The 12,376-nt window shown below is 43.6% G+C and overlaps 1 protein-coding gene across 1 annotated transcript in view; it reads left to right on the plus strand.

The window, feature by feature from the left end:
- LOC134317272 (protocadherin-9) overlaps positions 1-11,819 on the plus strand; it is a 267,240-nt gene extending 255,421 nt beyond the window's left edge. The window contains exons 4-5 of the mRNA XM_062998089.1: positions 2,919-3,105; positions 10,946-11,819. Coding sequence (XP_062854159.1) covers positions 2,919-3,105; positions 10,946-11,280 — 522 coding nt within the window. The 3' untranslated portion in view covers positions 11,281-11,819. The remainder of the gene's footprint in view (positions 1-2,918; positions 3,106-10,945) is intronic.
- Positions 11,820-12,376: the final 557 nt, after the last annotated feature.

Below are 12,376 nucleotides of genomic sequence, written 5' to 3' on the forward strand. Positions count from 1 at the left end.
TGGCATGGAGGGGTGTGCAGGGTGTTGATGATGGTGGCGGGTCTCTGAGGGCTGGACCTTTAGGGCGGCTCCCTCTTTTTTACTTCCAAAAGCTAATTTCAGCTCTGTCCATGTGGGTACTGTGCCCCGGTGAGACCCCCATAAGTGGCAGCGGTGAGAGTGGTTGTTGGTTTGCTTCTCTTTTTTTGTGGTTTCGTCCGAGGTCTCGCTGGATGTGATTTTGTCTGGTGTGAGGACAGGATGTTAAAGTCGATCTGTTTCTACACTCACTGTCCATTTTATCAGCTCCACTTACTATATAGAAGCACTTTGTAGTTCTACAATTACTGACTGTAGTCCATCTGTTTCTCTACATGCTTTGTTACCCCCTTTCATGCTGTTCTTCAATGGTCAGGACCCCCTGCCCACGGGGCGCTGTTGGCTGGATATTTTTGGTTGGTGGACAATTCTTAGTCCAGCAGTGACAGTGAGGTGTTTGAAAACTCCAGCAGCACTGCTGTGTCTGATCCACTCATACCAGCACAACACACACTAACACACCAGATGGACTACAGTCAGTAATTGTAGAACTACAAAGTGCTTTTATATGGTAAGTGGAGCTGATAAAATGGACAGTGAGTGTAGAAACAAGGCTGGTGCTTGCGTCTGGTTTTGGGGATGGTGTTTGAAGCAGTTGTTTGAGGCTAGTGTTTGAAGCTGGTGTTTGAGCTGGTTTTTAATGCTGGTGTTTGAGGCTGGTGTTTAGGGATGGTTTTGAGGCTGGTGTTTGAGCTGGTTTTTAATGCTGGTGTTTGAGGCTGTTTTTGGGGGGCTGGTGCTTGAAGCTGTTGTGTCATGATCACTGATCTAATACTGATCTAACACTGATCTATTGCTTATCTAACACCAACACTGATCTAACACTGATTTAAACACTGAATTAAAGCTGATCTAACACTAACACTGATATAAACACTGATTTAAACATTGATTTAAACACTGATTAGTCTCCTCTGGTCCTCTGCATCTCTGAGCAGGAATAAAAAGCTTCTCTTCAGGTTGAAAATGTCTATCGGTGGTTAAAGGCAGGATGCCGGTGTCACCGTGACACGCCCGCTCTCTCTCTCGGTGGCAGCGCCGCCACCCTGCCCTCGTCTCCTCGCCCGGCAGTAATTGAATGTCAGTGTTTATGTGGAATTGCAGTGTTTGTGTGGATGTGGGATGAGTTGACCTTTGCTTTTCATCATCATTACAGCACTGATCGTGTCACCAGCAAAACCGACGACACAGAAATGAGATAAAAATATCAGTGATCAGAAACCACATCAATTATAAACTAAACCTAAACCTAAACCTAAACCTAAACCTCCGCTGGGGAGGAATTCAGCGTTCACCTGTTACTGAGGACCGGATCAGATTAGCCGTGCTGGAGCTCATGGTATTTTATTACAGATCATGTTTTATTATCAGTAATGACGCGTCTGGGTTCCACTGGAGCAACGACGGTTATGGGTGGAACATCTCCACACGGAGACCCGACCAGAGCTGATTTAACTTTCACTTTATTTACAATTAATCTGATTATTTAGAGTGTTTATTATAATTATTAATGTTTATTATAATTATTAATGTTTATTATAATTATTAATGTTTATTATAATTATTAATGTTTATTATAATTATTAGTGTTTATTATAATTATTAATGTTTATTATAATTATTAATGTTTATTATAATTATTAGTGTTTATTATAATTATTAATGTTTATTATAATTATTAATGTTTATTATAATAATTAGTGTTTATTATAATTATTAATGTTTATTATAATTATTAATGTTTATTATAATTATTAATGTTTATTATAATTATTAGTGTTTGGTTTCGGTGTTTCTGGTATTGAAGGTGTTTAATGAGAAATACCAACAAGTAATAAAATCAACACTGATGAGTTACAGTCAGTCATTGATTTTAACTGTAATGAGAAGAAATTTTAAATCATTTATTCCACAGATAGAGCACTGATCTACACACACTGTCCATTTTATCAGCTCCACTTACCATATAGAAGCACTTTGTAGTTCTACAATTACTGACTGTAGTCCATCTGTTTCTCTACATGCTTTGTTACCCCCCTTTCATGCTGTGCTGGTATGAGTAGATCAGACACAGCAGCGCTGCTGGAGTTTTTAAACACCTCACTGTCACTGCTGGACTGAGAATCGTCCACCAACCAAAAACATCCAGCCGACAGCGCCCCGTGGGCAGCGTCCTGTGCCCACTGATGAAGGTCTAGAAGATGAGCGACTCAAACAGCAGCAATAGATGAGCGATCGTCTCTGACTTTACATCTACAAGGTGGACCGGCTAGGTAGGAGTGTCTAATAGAGTGGACAGTGAGTGGACACGGTGTTTTAAAACTCCAGCAGCGCTGCTGTGTCTGATCCACTCATACCAGCACAACACACACTAACACACCACCACCATGTCAGTGTCACTGCAGTGCTGAGAATCATCCACCACCTAAATAATACCTGCTCTGTGGGGGTCCTGTGGGGGTCCTGACCATTGAAGAACAGCATGAAAGGAGCTAACAAAGCATGTAGAGAAACAGATTGACTACAGTCAGTAATTGTAGAACTACAAAGTGCTTCTATATGGTAAGTGGAGCTGATAAAATGGACAGTGAGTGTATAGGAGTAGGAGGTGGTTATAATGTTATGACTGATCAGTGTATATTTGTATTACTTTGTTATTTTTACTCATGCTGGGGTTTTGACCCTCATTAATCACATTAATTGCAGTGAGCGGCACTAACGAGGGGCGGAGTCATGCACTAACGAGTCTCCAGGCTCTCTGTGGCTCCTCCTGATGTTATTAAGCTTTTATATTAATTTCAGTAACGAGCTCTAACACCAGCATGTCTCGTTACCCACAGTCCCAGCGCCGCGTGACCTTTCACCTCCCGGACGGATCTCAGGAAAGCTGCAGTGACAGCGGATTGGGCGAGCCAGAGTCTGTAGGGGGCGGAGCTTTGACCAATAAGCCCCTCCCACTAGCACAGGACGAGTTTTATGAGCAGGACAAAAGAACTGAAGCCGACGGGAACTCCGATCCGAACTCAGGTACGATTCACCCTACAGCACTTTATTCCTCCCACTCCCACTCACCCTACAGCACTTTATTCCTCCCACTCACCCTACAGCACTTTATTCCTCCCACTCACCCTACAGCACTTTATTCCTCCCACTCACCCTACAGCACTTTATTCCTCCCACTCCCACTCACCCTACAGCACTTTATTCACCCACTCCCACTCACCCTACAGCACTTTATTCACCCACTCCCACTCACCCTACAGCACTTTATTCCTCCCACTCCCACTCACCCTACAGCACTTTATTCCTCCCACTCACCCTACAGCACTTTATTCCTCCCACTCACCCTACAGCACTTTATTCCTCCCACTCACCCTACAGCACTTTATTCCTCCCACTCCCACTCACCCTACAGCACTTTATTCACCCACTCCCACTCACCCTACAGCACTTTATTCACCCACTCCCACTCACCCTACAGCACTTTATTCACCCACTCCCACTCACCCTACAGCACTTTATTCCTCCCACTCCCACTCACCCTACAGCACTTTATTCCTCCCACTCACCCTACAGCACTTTATTCCTCCCACTCCCACTCACCCTACAGCACTTTATTCACCCACTCCCACTCACCCTACAGCACTTTATTCACCCACTCCCACTCACCCTACAGCACTTTATTCACCCACTCCCACTCACCCTACAGCACTTTATTCCTCCCACTCCCACTCACCCTACAGCACTTTATTCCTCCCACTCACCCTACAGCACTTTATTCCTCCCACTCACCCTACAGCACTTTATTCCTCCCACTCACCCTACAGCACTTTATTCCTCCCACTCACCCTACAGCACTTTATTCCTCCCACTCACCCTACAGCACTTTATTCCTCCCACTCCCACTCACCCTACAGCACTTTATTCACCCACTCCCACTCACCCTACAGCACTTTATTCCTCCCACTCCCACTCACCCTACAGCACTTTATTCCTCCCACTCACCCTACAGCACTTTATTCCTCCCACTCCCACTCACCCTACAGCACTTTATTCACCCACTCCCACTCACCCTACAGCACTTTATTCACCCACTCCCACTCACCCTACAGCACTTTATTCACCCACTCCCACTCACCCTACAGCACTTTATTCCTCCCACTCCCACTCACCCTACAGCACTTTATTCCTCCCACTCACCCTACAGCACTTTATTCCTCCCACTCACCCTACAGCACTTTATTCCTCCCACTCACCCTACAGCACTTTATTCCTCCCACTCACCCTACAGCACTTTATTCCTCCCACTCACCCTACAGCACTTTATTCCTCCCACTCCCACTCACCCTACAGCACTTTATTCACCCACTCCCACTCACCCTACAGCACTTTATTCCTCCCACTCCCACTCACCCTACAGCACTTTATTCCTCCCACTCACCCTACAGCACTTTATTCCTCCCACTCACCCTACAGCATTTTATTCCTCCCACTCCCACTCACCCTACAGCACTTTATTCCTTCCACTCCCACTCACCCTACAGCACTTTATTCACCCACTCCCACTCACCCTACAGCACTTTATTCCTCCCACTCCCACTCACCCTACAGCACTTTATTCAACCCACTCCCACTCACCCTACAGCACTTTATTCAACCACTCCCACTCACCCTACAGCACTTTATTCCTCCCACTCCCACTCACCCTACAGCACTTTATTCCTCCCACTCCCACTCACCCTACAGCACTTTATTCCTCCCACTCACCCTACAGCACTTTATTCAACCACTCCCACTCACCCTACAGCACTTTATTCCTCCCACTCCCACTCACCCTACAACACTTTATTCACCCACTCCCACTCACCCTACAACACTTTATTCACCCACTCCCACTCACCCTACAGCACTTTATTCACCCACTCCCACTCACCCTACAGCACTTTATTCCTCCCATCCCCACTCACCCTACAGCACTTTATTCCTCCCACTCACCCTACAGCACTTTATTCAACCACTCCCACTCACCCTACAGCACTTTATTCACCCACTCCCACTCACCCTACAGCACTTTATTCCTCCCACTCCCACTCACCCTACAACACTTTATTCACCCACTCCCACTCACCCTACAACACTTTATTCACCCACTCCCACTCACCCTACAGCACTTTATTCACCCACTCCCACTCACCCTACAGCACTTTATTCCTCCCACTCACCCTACAGCACTTTATTCCTCCCACTCCCACTCACCCTACAGCACTTTATTCCTCCCACTCCCACTCACCCTACAGCACCTTATTCACCCACTTACCCTACAGCACTTTATTCCTCCCACTCCCACTCACCCTACAGCACTTTATTCCTCCCACTCACCCTACAGCAGTTTATTCCTCCCACTCCCACTCACCCTACAGCACTTTATTCCTCCCACTCACCCTACAGCAGTTTATTCCTCCCACTCCCACTCACCCTACAGCACTTTATTCCTCCCACTCCCACTCACCCTACAGCACTTTATTCCTCCCGCTCCCACTCACCCTACAGCACTTTATTCCTCCCACTCCCACTCACCCTACAGCACTTTATTCACCCACTCCCACTCACCCTACAGCACTTTATTCCTCCCACTCCCACTCACCCTACAGCACTTTATTCAACCACTCCCACTCACCCTACAACACTTTATTCACCCACTCCCACTCACCCCACAGCACTTTATTCACCCACTCCCACTCACCCTACAGCACTTTATTCCTCCCACTCCCACTCACCCTACAGCACTTTATTCAACCACTCCCACTCACCCTACAACACTTTATTCACCCACTCCCACTCACCCCACAGCACTTTATTCACCCACTCCCACTCACCCTACAGCACTTTATTCCTCCCACTCCCACTCACCCTACAACACTTTATTCACCCACTCCCACTCACCCTACAGCACTTTATTCACCCACTCCCACTCACCCTACAGCACTTTATTCCTCCCACTCACCCTACAGCACTTTATTCCTCCCACTCCCACTCACCCTAAAGCACTTTATTCCTCCCACTCCCACTCACCCTACAGCACCTTATTCACCCACTTACCCTACAGCACTTTATTCCTCCCACTCACCCTACAGCAGTTTATTCCTCCCACTCCCACTCACCCTACAGCACTTTATTCCTCCCACTCACCCTACAGCAGTTTATTCCTCCCACTCCCACTCACCCTACAGCACTTTATTCCTCCCACTCCCACTCACCCTACAGCACTTTATTCCTCCCGCTCCCACTCACCCTACAGCACTTTATTCCTCCCACTCCCACTCACCCTACAGCACTTTATTCACCCACTCCCACTCACCCTACAGCACTTTATTCACCCACTCCCACTCACCCTACAGCACTTTATTCACCCACTCCCACTCACCCTACAGCACTTTATTCCTCCCACTCCCACTCACCCTACAGCACTTTTTTCACCCACTCACCCTACAGCACTTTATTCACTCACTCCCACTCACCCTACAGCACTTTATTCACCCACTCCCACTCACCCTACAGCACTTTATTCCTCCCACTCCCACTCACCCTACAGCACTTTATTCAACCACTCCCACTCACCCTACAGCACTTTATTCCTCCCACTCCCACTCACCCTACAGCACTTTATTCAACCACTCCCACTCACCCTACAACACTTTATTCACCCACTCCCACTCACCCTACAGCACTTTATTCCTCCCACTCACCCTACAGCACTTTATTGCTCCCACTCCCACTCACCCTACAGCACTTTATTCACCCACTCACCCTACAGCACTTTATTCACCCACTCACCCTACAGCACTTTATTCACCCACTCACCCTACAGCACTTTATTCACCCACTCACCCTACAGCAGTTTATTAAAATTAAAATCATTCTCTTTACTAACAATCTGCTGCATTTATTTTAATTACATTAATATTATAAATGTGTTTAAATGTTAGTTGTAGCTTCAATTTTAAAACAGAAGTCATTTCAGTAAGAACTGTGTTGCTGTAATAAATGTGATAAAAAGTAAAAATAAGTAAAAGTTTTGATATAAAATGCATTTTTTTATTCTGATTAATATTGATGAGCTGAATGAAATCCTGTGCTGTCGTCCACGCCGAGCGCTGCGGCTGTATCGACTCTCCTCGCTGCTTCACTGCAACACTTTTATTCATGAGCAAATAAATCATTTATATCAAACATTTACAAACATGAAAGAGGAGCAGAGCAGCAGGACAGAGGAACAGAGGAACAGAGGAACAGAGGAACAGAGACCACGCCCGGTTCCTCACTGGAGGATGAAATTGTTCAGTGTGTGTTTGTGATCTGAGGTGAATCATGAGTGGATGAAGTCGCTGTGTGTGCCACTTACTCGAGTCCCCATCTCTGACTAGTGCAACACCAGCTTTATGAGGTGATAATGATAAACACAAGCATTATTCTGAACCGCTCACTTTTATATTAAAAACATCAATAAAACCAAATGTTGTGCCTTTTTTGATGTTAAAAACTCAGTGGACATTAATGTGAGTGGTTCCTAATATTTGGGTGATGGTCCGTCCCAGCAGTAACAGTGAGATGTTTGAAAAGCCCAGCAGGACGACATGAGTTGGAGAATAAATATCAGCACCGCTGGATCGTGGAACATTAAAGCAGCCAATAAAGTGTTTTATTATTCGAGCGACAGCAGAGAAATGAGGCGACCATGTGAGGAAAGCCATTCACCAAAATGATCTTAGGACTCATTCAGAACAGATCTGAACACCGTTTACAGGCTGATATGAGCACCGAGATCTTTAATGATCATCTGAAAAATGTTCGACTGCAATCTTGAGAGTGATATTAGGGAGGAAATGACTCCCTGATGGACCTATAGTGCACTATCGGGGGTGTGGAGCCCATATTTAATACACCGTGCGCTGGAGAATGGAGATATTCTGGGATTCAGCCAGATCCAGAACATTACTGTAAAAAAATACTGCTTTATTATGAATAAAATCAAAATGTTTTATGCCGGGCAGGATTGTTTTAGGCTAAACTGATAGAGGAGACAAACTGGCATTATTTAAATAAAGAAACCCTCTTTCCAGTAAAAGTTGGGACGTTTAGTAAAAGGCAGTAAAAATAAGTTCATTCTCTTCAATCTTTATTTACCTGATAAAAGTAAAAAAAAAAAAAAGATTTATAATGTTTCACTGATCAACTTCTAGTTTGTAAATAGAAACACAGACTCCAAAAAAGTCAGGACAGGGGCGTGTTCCCCCCTGTGTTCCCCCCTGTGTTCCATCAGCGTTTCTATTAATTTCTGCGGTTTAATGCATGAGGAACTGAGGACACTGATGGTTGCAGGTTTGTGAGTGGAATTTTTCTCTGTTCTTGCTCGATACGAGATTCAGCTGCTCAACAGTCCGTGCTCGCCGTCATCTGATTCTCCTCTTACAACAGGAGACAGATCTGGACTGCAGGCAGGCCGGTCAAGCACACACACTCTGTGTTTACAAAGCCACACTGTTGTAGCCCATACAGAAAGAAATTGAGGTCGTCTCGATGGCAGCACGTGTCTTTCTAAAATCCAAAATACGCCTCCATGTCAGTAGTACCTTCACCCATGTGCAGGTCTCTCATGCTGATGAACCTACAAAACATGACAGATTTTCACTGATAACAGTCTGGTCCTTTAGTCCAGGGGTCCCCAACCACCGGGCCGCGGACCGGTACTGGTCCGTGTGTCATTTATTACCGGGCCGCACAGAAAGAATAAATAATTAGAGAAGATACTATTATTATTACTATTAATACTATTATACTATTACTGTTTATTTATTAGTTATTTATTTATTAATTTTTTGTTGAAACCAAAAGTTATGATTATAATTTATAATAACTAAATAACTTAAAGCTAATATTATTTATTACAATATATACAGTGGTATGTAAAAGTTTGGGCACCCCTGATATTTTTCATGATTTTCCTTTATAAATCATTGGTTGTTCGGATCAGCAATTTCAGTTAAATATATCATATAGCAGACGAACACAGTGATATTTGAGAAGTGAAATGAAGTTCATAGGATTTACAGAAAGTGTGCAATAATTATTTAAAAAAAATTAGGCAGGTGCATAATTTTGGGCACCCCAACAGAAAAATTACATCAATATTTAGTACATCCTCCTTTTGCAGAAATAACAGCCTCTAAACGCTTCCTATAGCTTCCAATGAGAGTCTGGTTGAAGGTATTTTGGACCATTCTTCTTTACAACACATCTCCAGTTCAGTCAGGTTTGATGGTTTCCGAGCATGGACAGCCCGCTTTAAATCACACCACAGATTTTCAATAATATTCAGGTCTGGAGACTGAGATGGCCATTCCAGAACGTTGTACTTGTTCCTCTGCATGATTGCCTTAGTAGATTTTGAGCAGTGTTTAGGGTCGTTGTCTTGTTGAAGTATCCAGCCCCGGCGCAACTTCAACGTTGTCACTAATTCTTGAACATTGTTCTCAAGAATCTGCTGATATTGACTGGAATCCATGCGACCCTCAACTTTAACAAGATTCCCAGTACCTGCACTGGCCACACAGCCCCACAGCATAATGGAACCGCCACCAAATTTTACTGTGGGTAGCAAGTGTTTGTCCTGGAATGCTGTGTTCTTTTTCCGCCATGCATACCGCCCCTTGTTATGTCCAAATAACTCAATTTTAGTTTCATCAGTCCACAGCACCTTATTCCAAAATGAAGCTGGCTTGTCCAAATGTGCTTTAGCATAACTCAAGCGACTCTGTTTGTGGCGTGTGCGCAGAAAAGGCTTCTTCTGCATTACTCTCCCATACAGCCTCTCCTTGTGCAAAGTGCGCTGAATAGTTGAACGATGCACAGTGACACCATCTGCAGCAAGATGATGTTGTAGGTCTTTGGAGCTGGTCTGTGGGTTGACTATGACTGTTCTCACCATCCTTCGCCTCTGCCTATCTGAGATTTTTCTTGGCCTGCCACTTCGGGCCTTAACTTGAACTGTGCCTGTGGTCTTCCATTTCCTCACTATGTTCCTCACAGTGGAAACTGACAGCTGAAATCTCTGAGATAGCTTTTTGTATCCTTCCCCTAAACCATGATGTTGAACAATCTTTGTTTTCAGGTCATTTGAGAGTTGTTTTGAGGCTCCCATGTTGCCACTCTTCAGAGAAGATGCAAAGAGGAGAAACACTTGCAATTGGCCACCTTAACCCTGTCTCATAATTGGATTCACATGTGTATGTAGGTCAAGGGTCAATGAGCTTACAAAACAAATTATGTGTTCCAATAATTAGTGCTAAAGGTATTCAAATCAATAAAACGACAAGGGTGCCCAAAATTATGCACCTGCCTAATTTTGTTTAAATAATTATTGCACACTTTCTGTAAATCCTATAAACTTCATTTCACTTCTCAAATATCACTGTGTTCGTCTGCTATATGATATATTTAACTGAAATTGCTGATCCAAACAACCAATGATTTATAAAGGAAAATCATGAAAAATATCAGGGGTGCCCAAACTTTTACATACCACTGTATATATATATATATATATATATATATATATATATATATATATATATTTATATATTTATTTATTACAATTAATATTTATTACAATATTTATTTATTTATTGTTGAAACCAAAAGTTTTTATTATAATTTAATATTTAGCTTTAACACTGGCAGTTTTACTAACTAGTTTAGGATTCACCCATCACTGTTCTCCACATCTATAAATATAAACAACAATATTACCATAAAATTTTTTTTTTTTTTTACACAAATTAAATTGTTGTCTCTTCTCCTCTCCTCACAGATGGACTTTTGGGTCCTCGGGGTCTGATGGAGGCGACAGAAATGTGCACCCAGGAGTGTTTGGTGCTCGGGCACTCGGATAACTGCTGGATGCCGCCCAAATCTCCGTCCTCCACCTATGGGAGCGGCCAGAGCGAGTGGACAAAAGACAAACTCCTGAACGGGCACACGCTGAACCGCGGCTGGAAGAGCGGCCACGAGCATTTCGGAGATCGCAAGGCTTTCGGAATAGGAGGGGTGGGAGTCGGTGGTCACATGACCGACATCCCACTGGCCAGTTTGAAATCATATCAGGCCTCGTCCGGGCCGGAAAACCCGAAAGAGCAGCAGCTTTAAAACCCGTTCTGTTGTGTTAGCTGGATGCTGAAGCTGTATGATAGAGACTCGTACAGAGTAGAATTTACAGTGCTCAGTTACACTTTACACTATGCGAAATCAACGTTTGCACGGAAACATCCGAAGACTCCAAAATTCCTGAAAAAAAACCTGGAGCTTCAAAGTGACTTTTCATTTACAAATAAAAAAAGAAGAAGAGAAAGGAAGGTTTGATGGTTCAGACTGAAGCGGGACTGTCGCTCCGTACAGCTGATTTATAAACGATATCATGGCTGATTAATATAAACAATATTGTGACGTGGTTGTTATTGAGCTTGTCGTTGGGATTTTATTAACCTAAAACATCAGAGAAAAAGGAAAAGCATCATGCTAATACCCTGTTAGTGGAGCCTCGTTTTAGTCTCGTCACCGGTGCCGTGTCTGTAAATAGAAATAAATACTAACCGATTTCCTGTACGTGTAATAATCACATGGAACTGACCGATCGATAATCACCACCACCGTCTTTTATTCTTTATTTCTCATAAATCAATCTTTACGCTGACTCAACCCTTGTTTCCTTTTCACTATTTACTGATTATATAAACTAGCTAGTTACCTAGTTAGTATGTAACCTGTGACAGTCAGACAGAGTCAGAGACGATCTGGTAATAAAAACACATACACTATATTGCCAAAAGTATTCACTCACTGAACTTGACTGGCCTGCACAGAGTCCTGACCTCAACCCGATAGATAGATCACCTTTGGGATGAATTAGAGCGGAGACTGTGAGCCAGGCCTTCTCGTCCAACATCAGTGTCTGACCTCACAAATGCGCTTCTGGATGAATGGTCAAAAATTCCCATAAACACACTCCTAAACCTTGTGGAAAGCCTTCCCAGAGGAGTTGAAGCTGTTATAGCTGCAAAGGGTGGCAACATCATATTAAACCCTATGGATTAAGAATGGGAGTCACTCAAGTTCATATACGTGTGAAGGCAGAAGAGTGAATACTTTAGGCAATATAGTGTATAATATAGTGTATAATATAGTATATATATATATAATGCATCTGGAGAAAGTTGAAATGAAATGTTTTAGATTTATTATTAAA

This window comes from Trichomycterus rosablanca, chromosome 6 (assembly GCF_030014385.1).
Source record: "Trichomycterus rosablanca isolate fTriRos1 chromosome 6, fTriRos1.hap1, whole genome shotgun sequence".
Lineage (NCBI taxonomy): Eukaryota > Metazoa > Chordata > Actinopteri > Siluriformes > Trichomycteridae > Trichomycterus > Trichomycterus rosablanca.